We start from the raw sequence: 18,219 nt of genomic DNA on the forward strand, positions 1-18,219 counted from the left end.
CATTCTCCCCGTGTCTGCGTGGGTTTCACCCCCATGACACAAAGATGTGAAGGTTAGGTGGATTGGCTACACCAAATTGCCCCTTAATTGGAAAAAAAATAATGATTGGGTACTCTAAATTTATATTTAAAATAAAAGGAAAGAAAGTCGTAAGAAGGAAACAAGATATCGGGAAAACGATAAAGACAGGTTGAGTGCGTGGGAATGCATTGGCAGATCGAGTTCCATGTACACAATTTTCAGAACACACAGTGGAAGAATGCAAAAATTGAACATCCTTCACATGGAGAGATTACTTATTGCTGTGCTACAGGGCGATATGGATGTGGCCGTGCATGGATGATAAATAGTGAGCATTCAATTGCAGAAAACAGTTCAGGAAGAAAATGTAATGTTGGACATTATTGTAAGGAACAAAGTACAAAGAACAAAGAACAAAGAAAAGTACAGCACAGGAACAGGCCCTTCGGCCCTCCAAACCTGTGCCGACCATGCTGCCCGTCTAAACTAAAATCTTCTGCACTTCTGGGGTCGGTATCCCTCTATTCCCATCCTATTCATGTATTTGTCAAGATGCCCCATAAACATCACTATCGTCACTGCTTCCACCTACTCCGGCAGTGAGATCCAGGCACCCACTGTCCTCTTGGTAAAAAACTTGCCTCATTCATCTCCTCTAAACCTTGCCCCTCGCACCTGAAACCTCTGCCCCCTAGTAATTGACCCCTCTACCCTGGGAAAAACTTTCTGACTATCCACTCTGTCTATACCCCTCATAATTTTGTAGAACTCTATCAGGTCGCCCCTCAATCTCTTTTGTTCCAGTGAGAACAAACTTTATCATGGCCAATCCACCTAACCTGCAAGTCTTTGGACTGTGGGAGGCAACCAGAGCACCTGGGGGAAACCCACGCAGATATGGGGTGAACGTGCAGACTCCGCACAGACAGTGACCCAATGGGGAATCGAACCTGGGACCCTGGCGCTGTGAAGCCACAGTGCTATCCACTTGTGCTACTGTGCTGCCCCATAAAATACTGCGTCCCTGCTTGGGATCAAACTACCAACTGTGTTAGCCCTGGCAGTATTTGCTCGGGCTGTTCTGTGGGATCTGGTTTGACTGTTCATGCCTCTAGCTGGTTATCTGAATCTGGATGCCCGTATATGGGACGGGGAGGAGGAGGGGCAGGAACTGCACTCTGAGAACTGCAATGCAGTTAGTACAGCAGAGCATTAAGCTGTGAGCAGCACCGGAGAGATACAATGGCAAATGATCCTCGGAAGATCCAGTTCACAGAACCAGTGCTGGATTTGGGACTGGACCCACAGATGGCGGAGCAGGTAAGTGGATAATTCCTGGTACAAATATAATGTGCAGAATGTGTGCTCACAGCTTGCAAATATATTTTACTAATAGTTAAAGCTATGTTTCAATGGGTTCATACACAATTACTTAAACGTACTTAGACATTCTCAACACCAACGTGTGTCAAGTTAAAATTATACTTCATTTGACTTTGAAATAGACCAAAAGAAACCTTTTCCACTCCAGATGGGTCAGTATCTATTGGCAGGAAATCTAGAGGAGACAATTTTTAAAATAGAAATTTAGAGTACCCAATTAATTTTTTTTCCAATTAAGGGGAAATTTAGCACGGCTAATCAACATACGCTGCACATCTTTGGATTTGTGGAGGTGAGACCAATGCTGACACTGGGAGAATGTGCAAACTCCACAAGGACAGTGACCCAGGGTCGGGATCGAACCCTGACTCTTGGCGCTGTGAGGCAGCAGTGCTAATTACTGCGCCACCTTACCTCCCAATCCAGAGGTGACATCAATAGTATTTTTTATATTTTGTTTTGCGCATTGAGCTTTAACCTGCAATATATTCTTTGGAGGGATAATGAAGAAGATTCAACAGTAACTTTCAAGAGGAAGTTGAATAAATTGCCAAAGTATAGCTGCTAAGTCCAGGTCTGTGTTGGCAGAGCAGTTCATTGTTTATTAATTGTAGGTTAATTTGTAATGGACAGATCTGCTTGATAACGTGTAAAAATAATAGATTCCAGTTAAATCCTTCACTGCCTGTGGGGCAGAACGGTACCACAGTTGCTTCCAAGCTCCAGGGTTCCAGGTTCGATTCCCGGCTTGGGTCACTGTCTGTGTGGAGTCTACACGTTGTCCCCGTGGGTTTCCTCCGGGTGCTTCGGTTTCCTCCCCCAGTCCAAAGGTGTGCAGGTAAGGTGGATTGGCCATGATAAATTACCCTTAGTGTCCAAAAATGGCCTCCTTCTGCACTGTAAATTCTATGATTCTGTCTTGATGAAATTTACCAAAACTATCAAATTAAAAATATTTTTACTCCATTTGCGATGCCCAGCAAATGTGTATCATAATAATTTAATGCAGAAGATAAATATATCAGACATGAACAAAGGTTGACCTTCTGGCTGGTAACTGTGGGTGTATTGAAAAATAACAATCCTATCCAAAATCTTGATGTGAGGGCCCCTCAGAAACATTTGTTTGAATGTATGCCCTTTTGGTTTCCCACCAAGCGCAAGTGCTGACTGACTGTTGGGAATGAATGTGGGAGTCTGCATTCTGTGTCCTCTGCAATGACATTCTGACGCCAGAGCATGATTCTGCAATATTATTTAATGACTTTCTTATCTTTACGGCACATGTCACAAGGCGTTTTCACTTACATTCCTTGTCCTCCTGACTTGTTAAGAGCTTTGAGTATTTTATGCAGCAGACCTTCCCTGGAACCTCTGACTGATATTGGCAGTAAACTGTGAACTCTCACCTGTCTAGAATCAAGAAATGTAATTAATCCTTAAGCATTGGAGAAATTACACGTTAAAAACATGAGAATCGGATGTAAGACCACCCGCACATTTGCACAAACACATAAACACACATACATGCAAACACATACACTTTCATCTTGTGCGCGAATGAGATATGTGAGCGTATGCGCAGAAGACACACGCTGACAAAAGGACACAAAGGCACTCGTTGCTCACAAACATTATCACATCATGTCTGAAAATGAAAAGTGTGAACACAAACTCATGCACGTGGACACACTTTCACGAAAACACACATTCAACACAAAGACATCTAATGTGCAAATGGTCAGTATGATGTAGCCATCTGAGATGGCCACCTACAAAGGACCATGGTAATTGTGGCCAACTCAGGACTCAGACAGATACAGAGCTTGTGTGTATTTGCAACCCAGATAGCTAGACCTGATTGAAACCCCTGCTCATTAGCATTCTAATGGCCCATTTCCCCAGAACAATAGGACAGTATTCAAGTAACCGATATAGATACAGACTAATCGGCGCCACTCCCTTTACTCAGGGAGCCCAAACAGCCAAGGTCAATAACTGCTAAGGACACGCCCAGCCACCAAGGCACCCGCCCCTTTATCGGCCAAAATCAAAGGCAGTGATCAGAGCCTTGTCGAACTATTGGGTCCAAAGTTGAGGACCGCCCCAAAGAGCACAAAACCCCAGAAGGATAAAAAGAGACACAGCCATGTGTTCGGTCTCTTTTGGATCCGGCCTGTGCCAGCCCAAGTGCAGCATAACGACCAGACAGCCAAGTTCAAGACCAACGATCGCTACCAGACGGATGAGCCCAGCAGAGACAGAGCCACTTCTTCTACCCAGCCACGCAAGATCAGGATAAAGGCATCCATCTGCACAGAGCCAGTTGCCCTGAAGCTAAGTATTGTAGTTGTTAGGTATGGTTTAACTTGTCGTGCATTGTGTTGCATGTCGAAGTAATCCTTGTGTGTAAATAAACCATCTTTGAACTTGAACTGACTAACTGGTTGTGTGGTCATTTGACCGATATATGGGAAGCCTTGTGGTTCAGTAAGAGAAATAGAAACACCCACAGTAGGTAATATGCTGTTGGGACATAGCATCATAATCATAAAAAGAGCCTCATTATCATATTGGCGACTCTAAAGGGCAACATTATTGGCGACCTCTAACGCGTCTCGAATTAGAAGTGATTTTGTCACTCCAAGAGAACCCACAAGCTTTGAAATCCAATTGCACGAGAGAGAAAGAACCACAAGTGCAAGCCCATATTGACCAAATCACCGAATTTCAGAAGTGTGTACTAACCTGTATGCGTACTAACGTGGGTACAAGGTAAACTCGTTAGATTGTGTAAAACTATCAGGGGAATTGTGAACCGGAAAATAGCTTAGGCCGTACCCGCTGTTTGAATCGCTGCCTTATCCCCCTGTCCCAAATTAAAGGCAGGAAAAGCAAAGTTGAAAGTAGAAGCAAAGAGATATTAGAAGCATTGGCCACTAAAGCGATGGAACGGTTAATGAACCCACAAGAACCCAAGGTCGCAGCGACCAATAGAGCAGAGCAATGCCCCATATGGGAGGAAGAGTTGAGGAAAGGATGGTCCAATTATTGTTCGAATGATGAGTCAGGTTCAGGAAGCATAGGACAAACTTGGTGGGACAACCTAACTGAGGTCCACAAGAAAAATGCAGCAAAGGTTCGAAAGCCGATGGCAATAATGTCCTGTTTGGCACAGTTGCGAGGCACAGAGGAGGTCGTGAAGACGTTCCGCCGATAGTTAGTTGAGAAAGAAGAGAAGAATGAGGGAAACAATAGTGAAAGTGAAAAGATTATTGAGCAACTGTGGGAACAGTTGGTAGCTAATGAAAAGGAGATGGCTGATGTGAAATGGACACACCAATCTTGTTTAGTTCACCTTAGCAGCTTTCAGACCCAATACGATAAAGCCTACCAAGATACACAGCGCGCAGTCCTGGTACGAGATGAGACAGAACAGCAGGTAGCATAGTTAACGAGCCAATGCCCAGATTTAAAGGCAGCTTTACGAGTGCTCCACAGCTCCACTACAGAACAAGGACAGAGCACAGTGGACCACGCGATATGCAGACAACAAATAGAGAAATTACAGTCACTGCTTTCAGTGCAGAATGGATTTAGATATACCTTTGGACAAAATTTAGATGAGGAAGGTGCCCCCGATTGGCAAGAATTAAATGAAAGCGCCCAGAGGTATGTAGAGGATAGAGGAAATCAGAATCGAGCCCCCCATGCCCCAAAAAGGAAAGCACTCGCACCACCGACTGCACAGGCAGCACACACCCCACTCACAATTCGACCCCCGTGAATCCAGTCACCACACAGCGCAAGTCATCGGATCAGGATAAGCCTGATTTCGTTTACACCACCCCACTACTCATAACCCAATTTAGAGATGCTTGCACCAAATTCGTTCCGTTCCAACCCACCGCAGACCCGCACAGCTTCTTTGCGCCAGTGCTCCAACAAAAAGTCATGTACAGCCTAGACGAAAGAGAGGAAGTCAAAGTCATAGTTATGAGCCTTAGCCAGTCCGTCAGATCAGCTTTGCCTGAACCCCAGAATGCAGCAGGAGGAACCCTACAGGAGATGAAAACGGCCATTTTAGACGCAATCGGGTATAACAAGGGAGAACCAGTAGAAGGTCTGAACCGCTGTAGGCAAAAGAAGGGAGAGCATCCGACCACATTTGCAGGTTGCCTTTGGATCCATTTTAAAGCAGTATTTTGGGATTTGAACCGCGCCCACTTAAGTGACGAAGATACAACTAAATGGGCCCGCACTTTAGTCTCCCATGCCACAGAAGCAGGTCAAAAGGCTTGTGTGAATTACGACCCCGCAGATTACACACATAACGAATTTTGGGTTCTAAAGCCACTCTCCAGAGCATGGGAACAATCCCTACACAGACAGTCAGATCAGGAACAGATAGAAACAAATATGCACCCAGTCAGGACTAACCAGGACCCAACATGGATAAACGAGGGTAGACATGGGAACCAGCACCCCAGAGCACATGCACCACAACGTTGCTATAAATGTGGACACATGGGACATTATGTCCGCGATTGCTGACAAAACCCCCTGAACCAGCACCAACACCAACAAACAGGCCCCCCACCGAGGAACAATGTTAGGCCCATGCATAGTGTTAGCGCCCGCTCATACAGTTCAGCGGTCAACACCACAGATTGACGGTGTTCGGACTCCCCAACTTGGGTCTGCGACACACTCTGGGAGAAATCAGGCAGACCAGTAGTCACAGACACCAGTAAAATTTCTTTAGGACACAGGAGGGTCCCGCACCACTTTAAACTCCTCCACAATGTTTCAGCGCGACAAATGGCCCACCACAGACACCAACCCCCTTAGTGGATTTACCGGACACGTACAGCAGGGATACATCACAGCTCCCGTAGATACTCAGATAGGAAACATAAGCACCAGACATCCCGTTGTTTTAGTCGACTTGCCCCAAACAGCCAAGCACATTCTAGAAATTGATTTTATGAGCTCCCATAACCTTTCCTTCAACCCATTGAATAAATGTGTATGGAAAATGGCCAAAACAGCGAGAGCCCCCGCTACGCTCACAGTAGGGGATTCTGAACATAGGATTTGCACAATAAGAGACTATTGGTTTGATCCGCAACAATTAGTACGGACCTGGCAATTAGAGAGGTCCTCATCAAACACAAAGCTTCTTTCGCACAACACAAACACGATTGTGGGAAGATCCCAGGAACGGTCACAATTTCAGGTCCCGATCCAAAGCCACAGAAGCAATAAGGTTTCCCACAGCAAGCCAAGGGTGAGATTTTAAAAGTTATCAATAGTTTACTAGACCAAGAAGTAATTCGGCCCGTAGCCTCAACAAATAATGCCCCAATTTGGCCCTTGAAAAAACCCGATGGTTCATGGTGATTAACGATCGACTACCGAGAACTTAACAAGGTAACCCCTTGAGCAGACCCCACTGTTGCCACAAGTCCTGAAACCATGCTCAAGCAGGGATTACAGGCAAAGTACTTGACAGTGCTGGACATCAGCAATGGCTTTTGGTCCATCCCATTAGACAAGGCCTGTCAATATAAGTTTGCGTTTACGTTTCAAGGGCAGCAATACACGTGGACGTGCCTCTCGCAAGGATTCCACAACTCCACCTGCATTTTCCACCGACAATTGGCAAATGAACTTTCCAAATTTTCACGACCCGAATGCCTTATACAGTGTATAGACGATTTACTCCGACAGACACAAAGGAAGAGCTTCTTTCAGACTTTCTAGGTCTTTTGCAATCCATTGGATGCAAGGTCAACCCAAAAAAAGCCCAGATCTTTAAGGAAAAGGTCCTTTATTTAGGCAGCATTATCACCCATGGGAAGAGAGAAATTGAACAGAAGCGAATTGAATCAATCGTTAAATTGCCCCGCTCCACAATTTCACTGCACTCCGGTCTTTCCTAGGTTTAGTAGGATATTGTAGAAACCATATAGATGGTTTTGCCACAAAAGCAGCCCCACTCTCAGAGCTCCTTAAAAAGAACGCCCCATGGGAATGGCTTCCGCAGCACACAGACGCTATTGATGCTTTAAAACGCGCTATCGGCACAGCCCCCATTTTGCAAGTTCCAGGCCCACACTCGCCCTATGCCATCGAAGTAGCAACCACCGACTGTACCCTATCAGCAGTACTCCTGCAAGAAAGACATGATCGCTTAGGACCCGTAGCCTATGCCTCACGAGTTTTAGACCCCGTAGAGCAAGGATTCTCAGTCTGTGAACAGCACTTTCTCGCAGTCTTTTGGGCAGTACAGTATTTTGCACATATCACAGGCATTAACCCGGTAACGATCTTGACCGAGCACACCCCCACGCAGCTATTGTTAGATGGTAGGTTAAAGGATGGTTCAGTCAGCCAGATCAGAGCAGCTTGCTGGACACTGCTGTTACAAGGAAGGGACGTTACAGTCAAACGTACAAAGACCCACACATTTCGAGCCGATAATCTTCAGTATGCACCCCACATGAGTGCCAGATCATAGCAGCTGAACACAACACAGGACCCTTTATCCCAACGTCATTACACCCACAAGTAGGCAGTAAAGCACAGAATCCACAAAACCAGAGGCAATACTTTAAATATTTATGTCGACGGTTCCTCCACGATTGAAAATGGAAAGAGAATAACTGGTTGTGGAATTTATGTAGAAGACGTGCAGGGACGCGCATTAGAAGAGATCTCTTTAAAATTGCCCGGCTACCTAGCAGCAGAACTCGCAGTCATAGCCTATGTAGTGCAGCATCCCAACTCTTTCCCAACCCCCGTAGACACACACTCGGATAGCCTGTATGTGTGCAATAGCTGAACAGAATTCCTGCCCTTGTGGGAATCTTGAGGATTCGTATCAGCCGATGGTAAACCCCTACCCTCAGCCCCATTGTTGAAGCATATTCTCAGGACAGCCTCAGACCGCACGTATGGTGTAATTAAAGTAAGAAGCCATCATCATTCATCCCCACCCGGTAATGTGAAGGCAGACGCTGTTGCAAAGTCAGGATCACGCCATGGTCACTTTTGGCAGCCCCCAGAAAGTGAACCAATACACGCAGTCCAGGTTTCCCAGACCAATATTGAGGATCTAGCCCAGGCCCAAAAGGCAGACGATACTCTCGAACGAGTTTTAGACAGTAACTTATCAGCCCCCTACGATAAGTGGAAGGATGCATTGACGGTACAGGACGGCATAGTTTTGAAGAATGGAATTTCTGTCCCCACCCAGGACAGAAACAGCTAATTTACCAGTTTCATGAGGGACACGGACATCAGGAGATATACAATACCATTGCCCAGTTAAGACCTTTGTGTTAAGAAAATTAACATTTAAGAGAATTGTCTGATCTGTGCATGAAACAATCCTGAAAGGTACTCCAAGAAAGGACAATTGAGACACACCCGACCTGTTAATGGCCCTTGGACAAATTTGTAACTCAACTACATTGGCCCCTCCCCCCTTTGCAAAATGGTTTCAAATAGGTGTTAGTGGTCATAGACACCTTTACAAAATGGGTAGAAGCATTTCCCTCACAGACCAACACAGCAAAGGCCACCGCTAAGATTTTGACCCAACAGATATTTACACGCTGGGGTCTCCCCCGTCAGACCCAGGTTCCCGCTTGACCGGCAGAGTCATGCAAAATGTTCTAACAATTTTTGGAATCAAGCAAAAATTCCACATAGCATATCACCCCCAATCCAGCGGCATTGTTGAATGAATGAATCACATTTTAAAAGCTACCATTAGGAAAATGGTACAACAGAATAATACCACATGGGACACAGTTCTCCCATTCGGAACACAGTATCCAGTTCCACAGGTTTCACCCCCCCACACTCTCATGACCGGATGGCTTATGAAGGGAATTGAATATTTATTAGGTCTCGATTTGGCAAGCCCCACAGTCACCACCCTCACCCATGAAAAAACAGTCCAACAAGTCACAGAAAATATTAAAGCAGCACAGCTCACTGCAGCTGTCCGACTAGGCGGCACTAATCCCTGCCCTGCCTGAGGACTCCCAATGCATCCGGTCAGTTAAGCTCGTTAGTGGAGCAACGGCACTGATCACCGCCCGACCCGGGGATTCCACCCCTTCTTGCCCTGCGGCCCACACGCACCTCATGTTCCCATCACTTTGAGTACTCTGGAATGGTTCCCTGCACTCGACGCTGTCCTTGGCAAGTCTTTGTTTCCCCTTATCTGCTCTTTTATTGTGGTTCAAAGAATGCCCATTTGCCACGCTCGGTACACTTACCCTTCCTTACTTTAGCTTCCGCGACCCCCTTTGGTCGCTTCCCACCTGCTATTTACACGTTTGACACATTTGGTTGCCACATATGCTGCTACACGTGAACTACCTCTGGACCCTGGGATGAAGAAACTTTATAAAACCGGCCGCCCTAACATTCTGCTGGTTAAGATGAGCCTCAATCGTCACTGGTTGCAGTAAAGTAAAGACTGGATGGAGAAATTGTCCTCCCACTCCCCGCATCGACCACCAGCTGCGCGAATCTCTGCACTTAAAAATAAAAATTTTTTGCCAATGTCTTGTCTCTCAAAATGTTACTTAAAAAAAAAAATGAGGGAGTCACACATGGTGAAGATTCGAATGGGTAATTGGAGTAAGGAGAGAACGACAAATAAAACTAACCGAAGACAATAACAGATATTATGCTTGCACCCCCAGGAATATACGGAAAACAGAAGACAGAAGACAGGATGAAGCAAGGACTGCTGACAAATGTTTTGATCATCACTGGACACCTACAACTGCGCGCGCTACGTACCTCTGTATCTACACCACACCATCCCTGAACACCACCACACAACATGACACCCCTAGCTTGGACACCACGCCACACAATGAAATAGACACTGAAACCCCCACTTGGTGTGAAAACATTGCCAAATGGAACCCCCCTTTCATACACAGTAGAGGCCCTTCTGGTAATTGCAATAATCTGCAGTTCATTCAGACTCTTTGACTCCGTAAATGGCGAAAAAGAGCCTCCCGCTCCCTGATATATACACTCCGAGCCCCCTTCTTTGGAATTCAACAAACTCAACAAACACTTTAACTGCTGCGAAGAATTAAAAACCTTGTACCTCTGTAACTTTGCTAGATGAAGTAGAAATGTGATGCTGCTGTTTTAAAATTTTTGGTACTGTCCATAAGTTCTTTTTGATATTTACCAGCAGCATGAGAGTAGCTTAGATAATGTTAGTTAGTGATCACTCCTGTTTAGTCATGAAATATTTTATAGTGACCTCCGTTAGAGATTGATTAATATGATGTGTTATTAAAATGTTAGGTAAGAACTTCCGGTAGCGGCAATGACCAGCTGAGCCACACGTTCGGAGGCTCCCGACAAAAAAACGGACTTCGGGGCTTTTTTAAAGGCCCCCAACGGAGCTTAAGAGGCAAATCCCGACGGGGGAAGAGGCCAGGAGTTTCCCCAGAGGTCCCATGGTGCAGACCAGGAGCGGAGCAGGGAGAGAATCGGGAGGAAAAACTTTTGAAAAAAATCGGGACCCGCACGACAAAATGACGGCCGGCGAAAGTTTTGAAGAACTGAAGAAGTGGGTCCAGACGACTCTGCTGAGCCTCTTCCAGGATCTGAAAGTGGAGCTGCTGGAGTCCATCAAGGTAACCAACAGGGAACTGATGGAGACCCAGACAGCCCAGGGGGCTGCGATCCGGGAGCTGCAGCAGCAAGCCGCCGAGAGGGAGGACGAGGTCGTGGCCGTGGTGGGGAAGGTGGAGGTGCACGAGGCGCTCCATAAAAAATGGCAGGAGCGGTTCGAGGAGTTGGACAACCGGTCGAGAAGGAAGAATTTACGGATCCTGGACCTCACGGAGGGGCTGGAGGGGTCGGACCTAGCGGCCTATGTGGTGATGATGCTGAACACGCTGATGGGGGCTGGGTCCTTCCAGGGGCCCCTGGAGTTGGAGGAGGCCCACAGAATTCTGGCTAGGAGGCCCAAGCCGAACGAGCCGCCGTGAGCGGTGTTGGTAAGGTTCCACCGGTTTGTGGATCGTGAGTGTGTGCTCCGGTGGGCCAAGAAGGAGCGGAGCAGCAAATGGGAGAACACGGAGGTGCGGATCTTCCAGGACTGGAGTGCGGAGGTGGCGAGGCGGAGGGCCGAGTTTAACCGGACGAAGGCGGTGCTCCACAGACGGAAGGTGAAGTTTGGAATGCTGCAGCCGGCGCGTCTGTGGGTCACCTACAAGGATCGACACCACTACTTTGAGTCCCCGGAGGAGGCGTGGGCCTTTGTGCAAGCCGAGAAACTGGACACAAACTGAGGGTCCCCCGGATGGGGGATGCTGTGGAATACTGTATTTATTTATACTGTATGTGTATCTGCGGGGTTTAGGGTATGATGTGGGGTGGCTGTAGTGTGGGTGGGGTGATGCCGTACGGGTGTTTTCTTTATGGGTTTTCTAGCAGGAGTTGGGTGGACGGGTTTGGACTGAGGGGTAAACGGGATGTTTGGGGAGCTGGTGGGAGGGACTGACAATGGGAGTGGCCCTGGAGGAGGCGGGGCCCAGCAGGGCGAAAGCGCGGGCTTTCTGCGGGGTCCCCGCGCTGGGAGAGGGAGGGGGCAGGGTTTTCTTTTTCCGCGCAGGAGCGGGGGAGGGTGGACTGGTTGATGGGCACTAGTGGGGAGGGGCAGTCCCACGTTGGGAGGAGCCGAAAGTAGGGCGGGAGGCGCCGGGGTCAGCAGAAGATAGCTGGCTCACGGGAGTGCTGTAAAAGGGGGCGGGGGGGGCGGCTAGGAGGGGTCCTAGCCTGGGGGGGGAGGGGAGGGGGGGGGTTACCGGGTTGCTGCTGAAACGGTCAGGAAGGAGCTGGAGGATGCAGGGAGTGCTGGAGGGGGGGTGGTGCCGCCGTGGGAAACTGGCAGAGTGTGGGACGCTGGCCGGGGGTGGGCAAGGGATGGGGTATGGCTAATCGGCAGGGGAAGGGGGCAGGGAGCCCTCGGATCCTGCTGATAACCTGGAATGTGAGGGGGCTGAATGGGCCGGTCAAGAGGGCCCGAGTAGTTGCGCACCTGAAGGGGCTGAAGGCGGATGTGGCCATGCTCCAGGAGACACACCTGAGAGTGGTGGACCAGGTCCGGCTGAGAAAGGGGTGGGTGGGCCAGGTATTCCACTCAGGGCTGGACGAGAAGAGTAAAGGGGTGGCGATCCTGGTGGGGAAGAAGGTGTCGTTTGAGGCGTTAAAGGTGGTGGCTGACAGTGGCGGGAGGTACGTGATGGTGAGTGGCAAGCTGCAGGGGGAGCGGGTAGTGTTGGTGAATGTTTATGCCCCAAATTGGGACGATGCGGGGTTCATGCGGCGTATGCTGGGCCGCATTCCGGACCTGGAGGTGGGGGGCCTGATCATGGGGGGAGACTTTAACACTGTGCTGGATCCCCCATTGGATCGATCCAAGTCCCGAACGGGTAGGAGGTCGGCGGCGGCTAAGGTGCTGAGGGGATTTATGGACCAGATGGGGGGGGGGGGGGTGGACCCTTGGAGGTTTGAGAGGCAAAGGGCCAGTGAATACTTGTTTTTCTCCCATGTACATAATCCCTACTCGAGGATTGACTTTTTTGTCCTGAGCAGGGGGCTGGTGCCGAGGGTGGAGGAAGTGGAATACTCCGCCATTGCCATTTTGGACCATGCCCCGCACTGGATGGACCTCGGGCTGGGGGAAGAGAGGGACCAGCGTCCGCTCTGGCGCATGGAGGTGGGGCTGCTGGCAGAGGAGGAGGTGGTCGGGAGGGTCCGGGGTGTATTGAGAGATACCTCGAGGCCAATGATAACGGGGAGGTTCAGGTGGGGACGGTCTGGGAGGCATTGAAGGCGGTGATGAGGGGGGAATTGATCTCCATCCGAGCCCATAGGGAGAGGGGGGAGCAGAGACAAAGGGAAAGACTGATAGGGGAGATGGTGCAGGTGGATAGGAGATATGCGGAGGAGGGATTGCTGGGGGAGAGGCGTAGCCTACAGGCCAGATTTGACCTACTGACGACCAGAAAGGTGGAAGCCCAGTGGAGGAAAGCACAGGGGGCGGTGTATGAACATGGGGAGAAGGCGAGCAGGATGCTGGCGCACCAGCTCCGGAAGCGAGACGCGGCCAGGGAGATTGGGGGAGTGAGGGATAGCGCTGGGAAGGTGGTGCGGAGGGGGGTAGAGGTCAATGGGGTCTTCAGGGACTTTTATGGGGAACTGTACCGCTCTGAGCCCCTGGTGGAGGAGGGTGGAATGGGGCGCTTCATGGACAGGTTGCGTTTCCCGAGGGTGGAAGAGGAGCGGGTGGAGGGACTAGGGGCACCGATCGAGTTGGAGGAGGTTGTCAAAGGGATAGGGAGCATGCAGTCGGGGAAGGCGCCGGGGTCGGACGGGTTTCCGGCGGAATTTTATAAAAAGTATTTGGACATGTTGGGCCCCCTGTTGGTTCGGACCTTTAACGAGGCAAGAGAGGGGGGGGGAGGGGGGGGGGGGGGGGAGGGGGGGGGGAGGGGGGGGGGGGCTTTGCCCCCAACTATGTCGCAGGCGCTGATTTCCTTGATCCTGAAGCGGGACAAGGACCCTCTGCAGTGTGGATCATATAGGCCGATTTTGTTGCTGAACGCCGATGCCAAGCTGCTGGCAAAGATCCTGGCCACTAGAATAGAGGATTGCGTGCCCGGGGTCATTCATGAGGACCAGACGGGGTTTGTGAAGGGAAGGCAGCTGAACACAAATGTGCGAAGACTCCTCAATGTCATTATGATGCCGGCGGTGGAAGGGGAGGCGGAGATAGTGGTGGCGTTGGACGCGGAGAAGGCCTTCAATAGGGTGGAGTGGGAGTACTTGTGGGAGGTGTTGGAGAGGTTTGGGTTTGGGGGGGGTTTATTCGGTGGGTGAGGCTGCTCTACGAGGCCCCGATGGCAAGTGTAGCCACGAATAGGAGGAGGTCGGAGTACTTTCGGCTGCATCGGGGGACGAGACAGGGGTGCCCCCTGTCCCCCTTGCTCTTCACGTTGGCAATTGAGCCCCTGGCCATGGCATTGAGCGAGTCAGGGAACTGGAGGGGCATGGTGCGGGGTGGGGAGGAGCATCGAGTGTCACTGTACGCGGACAACCTGCTGCTGTATGTGGCGGACCCGGTGGGGGGGATGCCGGAGGTGATGAGGATCCTTGGGGAATTCGGGGGTTTCTCGGGGTATAAGTTGAACCTGGGCAAGAGCGAGGTGTTTGTGGTGCATCCAGGGGATCAAGAGGAGGGGGTTGGTAGGCTCTCACTGAAGCAGGCAGGGAAGAGCTTCAGGTACCTAGGGGTCCAGGTGGCTGGGAGCTGGGGGGCCCTGCACAAGCTCAACCTCACAAGGTTGGTGGAGCAGATGGAGGAGGAGTTTAAGAGGTGGGATATGTTACCGCTGTCACTGGCGGGGAGGGTGCAGTCCGTTAAGATGACGGTGCTCCCGAGGTTTTTGTTCTTGTTCCAGTGCCTCCCCATCTTTATCCCAAAGGCCTTTTTCAGGAGGGTCAACAGCAGTATCACGGGATTTGTGTGGGCGCATGGGACTCCGAGGGTTCAAAGAGTGTTCCTGGAACGAGGCAGGGATAGGGGGGGCTGGCGTTGCCCAACCGCTGTGGGTACCACTGGGCGGCCAACGCAGCGATGGTGCATAAGTGGGTAATGGACGAGGAGGGGGCAGCGTGGAAGAGGATGGTGGCGGCGTCTTGTGTGGGCACGAGCCTGGAAGCGCTAGTAACGGCGCCATTGCCGCTCCCTCCAACGAGGTATACCACGAGCCCGGTGGTGGCGGCTACCCTCAAAATTTGGGGGCAATGGAGACGGCATAGGGGAGAAATGGGGGGCTCGATGGAGGCCCTGATACGGGGGAACCATTGGTTCGCCCCAGGGAGCATTGATGGTGGATTTCTGGGCTGGCACAGGGCAGGGTTAGGAGGTTGAGGGACCTGTTTGTGGAGGGGAGGTTCGCGAGCTTGGGGGAGTTAGAGGGGAAGTTTGGGCTCCCCCCGGGGAACATGTTTAGGTACATCCAGGTGAGGGCGTTTGCCAGGCAGCAGGTGGAGGGGTTCCCCTTGCTGCCCCCACGAGGGGTGAGGGATAGGGTGCTCTCGGGGGTGTGGGTCGGAGGAGGGAGTATCTCGGACATATACCGGGTAATGCAGGAGGTAGACGAGGCCTCGGTGGAGGAACTGGGGAAAGTGGGAAGAGGTGCTAGGGGAGGAGATTGAGGAGGGACGTGGGCGGTGCCCTGGAGAGAGTGAATTCCTCCTCTTCCTGTATGCGCTTAGCCTCATACAGTTCAAGGTGCTGCATAGAGCCCACATGACTGGGACAAGGATGAGTAGGTTTTTCGGGGGCGAGGGCAGGTGTGCTAGGTGCTCAGGGAGCCCAGCAAACCACGCCCATATGTTTTGGGCATGCCCAGCATTGGGGGAGTTTTGGAAGGGGGTAGCAAGGACGGTGTCGAGGGTGGTGGGATCCAGGGTCGAGCCAGGCTGGGGACTCGCAATTTTTGGGGTTGCAGTGGAGCCGGAAGTGCAGGAGGCGATAGAGGCCGGGGTCCTGGCCTTTGCGTCCCTAGTAGCCCGGCAGAGGATCTTGCTCCAATGGAAGGATGCGAGGCCCCCAAGCGTGGAGGCCTGGATCTCAGATATGGCAGGGTTCATTAAATTGGAGAGGGTGTAATTTGCTAGAGGGGATCAGTACAGGGGTTTTTCAGGCGGTGGCAGCCCTTTCTGGACTTCCTGGCGGAACTGGGGGGCATTGTTTATGGGGTGTTACCGTGGTTGTACGTTAATAGAGTTAAGATGTTTATATTTTGTATTTTGTAAAAATTTCAATAAAAATTATTTATTAAAAAAAAATGTTAGGTAATTGTCTCAAACATAGGCTAGAGTACTGTAGAACCTGGCCTTGACCAAGGGTACACCAAGGATGGATAACGGGTCAACAGTGTGATCCACCACGCTTCGCGTCCAGGGTCAAGAGGACGAGATGTATCATCTGAGATGGCCACCTACAAAGGACCATGGTAATTGTGGCCAACTCAGGACTCAGACAGATACAGAGCTTGTGTGTATTTGCAACCCAGATAGCTAGACCTGATTGAAACCCCTGCTCATTAGCATTCTAATGGCCCATTTCCCCAGAACAATAGGACAGTACTCAAGTAACCGATACAGATACAGACTAATCGGCGCCACTCTCTTTACTCAGGGAGCCCAAACAGCCAAGGTCAATGACCGCTAAGGACACGCCCAGCCACCAAGGCACCCGCCCCTTTATCGGCCAAAATCAAAGGCAGTGATCAGAGCCTTGTCGAACTATTGGGTCCAAAGTTAAGGACCGCCCAAAAAGCGTGAAACCCCAGAAGGATAAAAGGAGACACAGCCATGTGTTCAGTCTCTTTTGGATCCGGCCTGTGCCAACCCAATTGCAGCATAACGACTAACAGCCAAGTTCAAGACCAACGATCGCTACCTGACGGATGACCCCAGCAGAGACAGAGCCACTTCTTCTACCCAGCCACGCGGAATCAGGATAAAGGCCTTGTCCATCTGCACAGAGATGGGTATAGGTTATTGTAGTTGTTAGGTGTAGTTTAACTAGTAGTGTATTATGGGGCAGCAGGGTAGCATGGTGGTTAGCATAAATGCTTCACAGCTCCAGGGTCCCAGGTTCGATTCCCGGCTGGGTCACTGTCTGTGTGGAGTCTGCACGTCCTCCCCCTGTGTGCGTGGGTTTCCTCCGGGTGCTCCGGTTTCCTCCCACAGTCCAAAGATGTGCGGGTTAGGTGGATTGGCCATGCTAAATTGCCCGTAGTGTCCTAATAAAAGTAAGGTTAAGGGGGGATTGTTGAGTTACGGGTGTGGGGTGGATACGTGGGTTGAGTAGGGTGATCATGGCTCGGCACAACATTGAGGGCCGAAGGGCCTGTTCTGTGCTGTACTGTTCTATGTTCTATGTTCTATGTTCTATGTTGCATGTCGAAGTAATCCTTGTGTGTAAATAAACCATCTTTGAACTTGAACTGACTAACTGGTTGTGTGGTCATTTGTCCGATATATGGGAAGCCTTGTGGTTTAGTAAGGGAAATAGAAACACCCACAGTATTGGCGACGCTGTTGGGACAAAGCATCATAATCTTAAAAAGAGCCTCAGTAGCATATTGGCGACTCTGAAGAGCAAAGATGAACACATCCACACATATATCCGAATACAGGCGTATGCAGGGCCAACCTGTTGACACGAAATGTGGCATTTAGTGTGAAAAGGAATAGTGTGAGCACTCACGCACATATAGAAAAGACACTCAATCTGGCAGAGTTCTTGTACTCACAGGAGCATAGCATGAATATAATTTGTAAACATACAAGCCTAAAGCTACAGCCACACATAGATTCACCAATGCACATATATACACACACACACACACACAGACACACATAGACATACACATACAGACTCAATCTGCTCACACACTTCGACAATATGAGAACAAGTGTTGTGAACACTCATATGCGTGCATGTGCATACAAATAATCGTGATCAGAATCACACAGATACACATACACAGATGAAAACGCACACAATTATACCGGTAGTGGAATGTGTGATCGCACAAACACACGCACACTTTCTTCAAATTCTCACTGACATGCTTTGTGCGAATGAACAGCCACTAACAACAATTTTATAGGGCTCAAGACCCTTGATAAAATTTAAATTGTATTGTCACGCCTGGAATGTTTCAATGGGACATA

At 49.9% G+C, this 18,219-nt stretch overlaps 1 protein-coding gene across 4 annotated transcripts in view; it reads left to right on the forward strand.

Annotated features, from left to right (window-relative positions):
- Window positions 1–1,172: 1,172 nt before the first annotated feature.
- Window positions 1,173–18,219, forward strand: part of LOC119976506 (protein phosphatase 1 regulatory subunit 1C-like) — a 128,794-nt gene continuing 111,747 nt past the window's right edge. For all 4 annotated transcript variants that reach the window (XR_005462933.1, XR_005462932.1, XM_038817051.1 and 1 more), the window contains exon 1: window positions 1,173–1,341. Coding sequence is in view for 2 of the 4 variants with exons in the window: in XM_038817051.1 (XP_038672979.1) it covers window positions 1,264–1,341 (78 nt within the window). In the remaining 2 variants the exon portion in view is untranslated. The remainder of the gene's footprint in view (window positions 1,342–18,219) is intronic.

Source organism: Scyliorhinus canicula, chromosome 13 (assembly GCF_902713615.1).
Source record: "Scyliorhinus canicula chromosome 13, sScyCan1.1, whole genome shotgun sequence".
Taxonomy (NCBI): domain Eukaryota; kingdom Metazoa; phylum Chordata; class Chondrichthyes; order Carcharhiniformes; family Scyliorhinidae; genus Scyliorhinus; species Scyliorhinus canicula.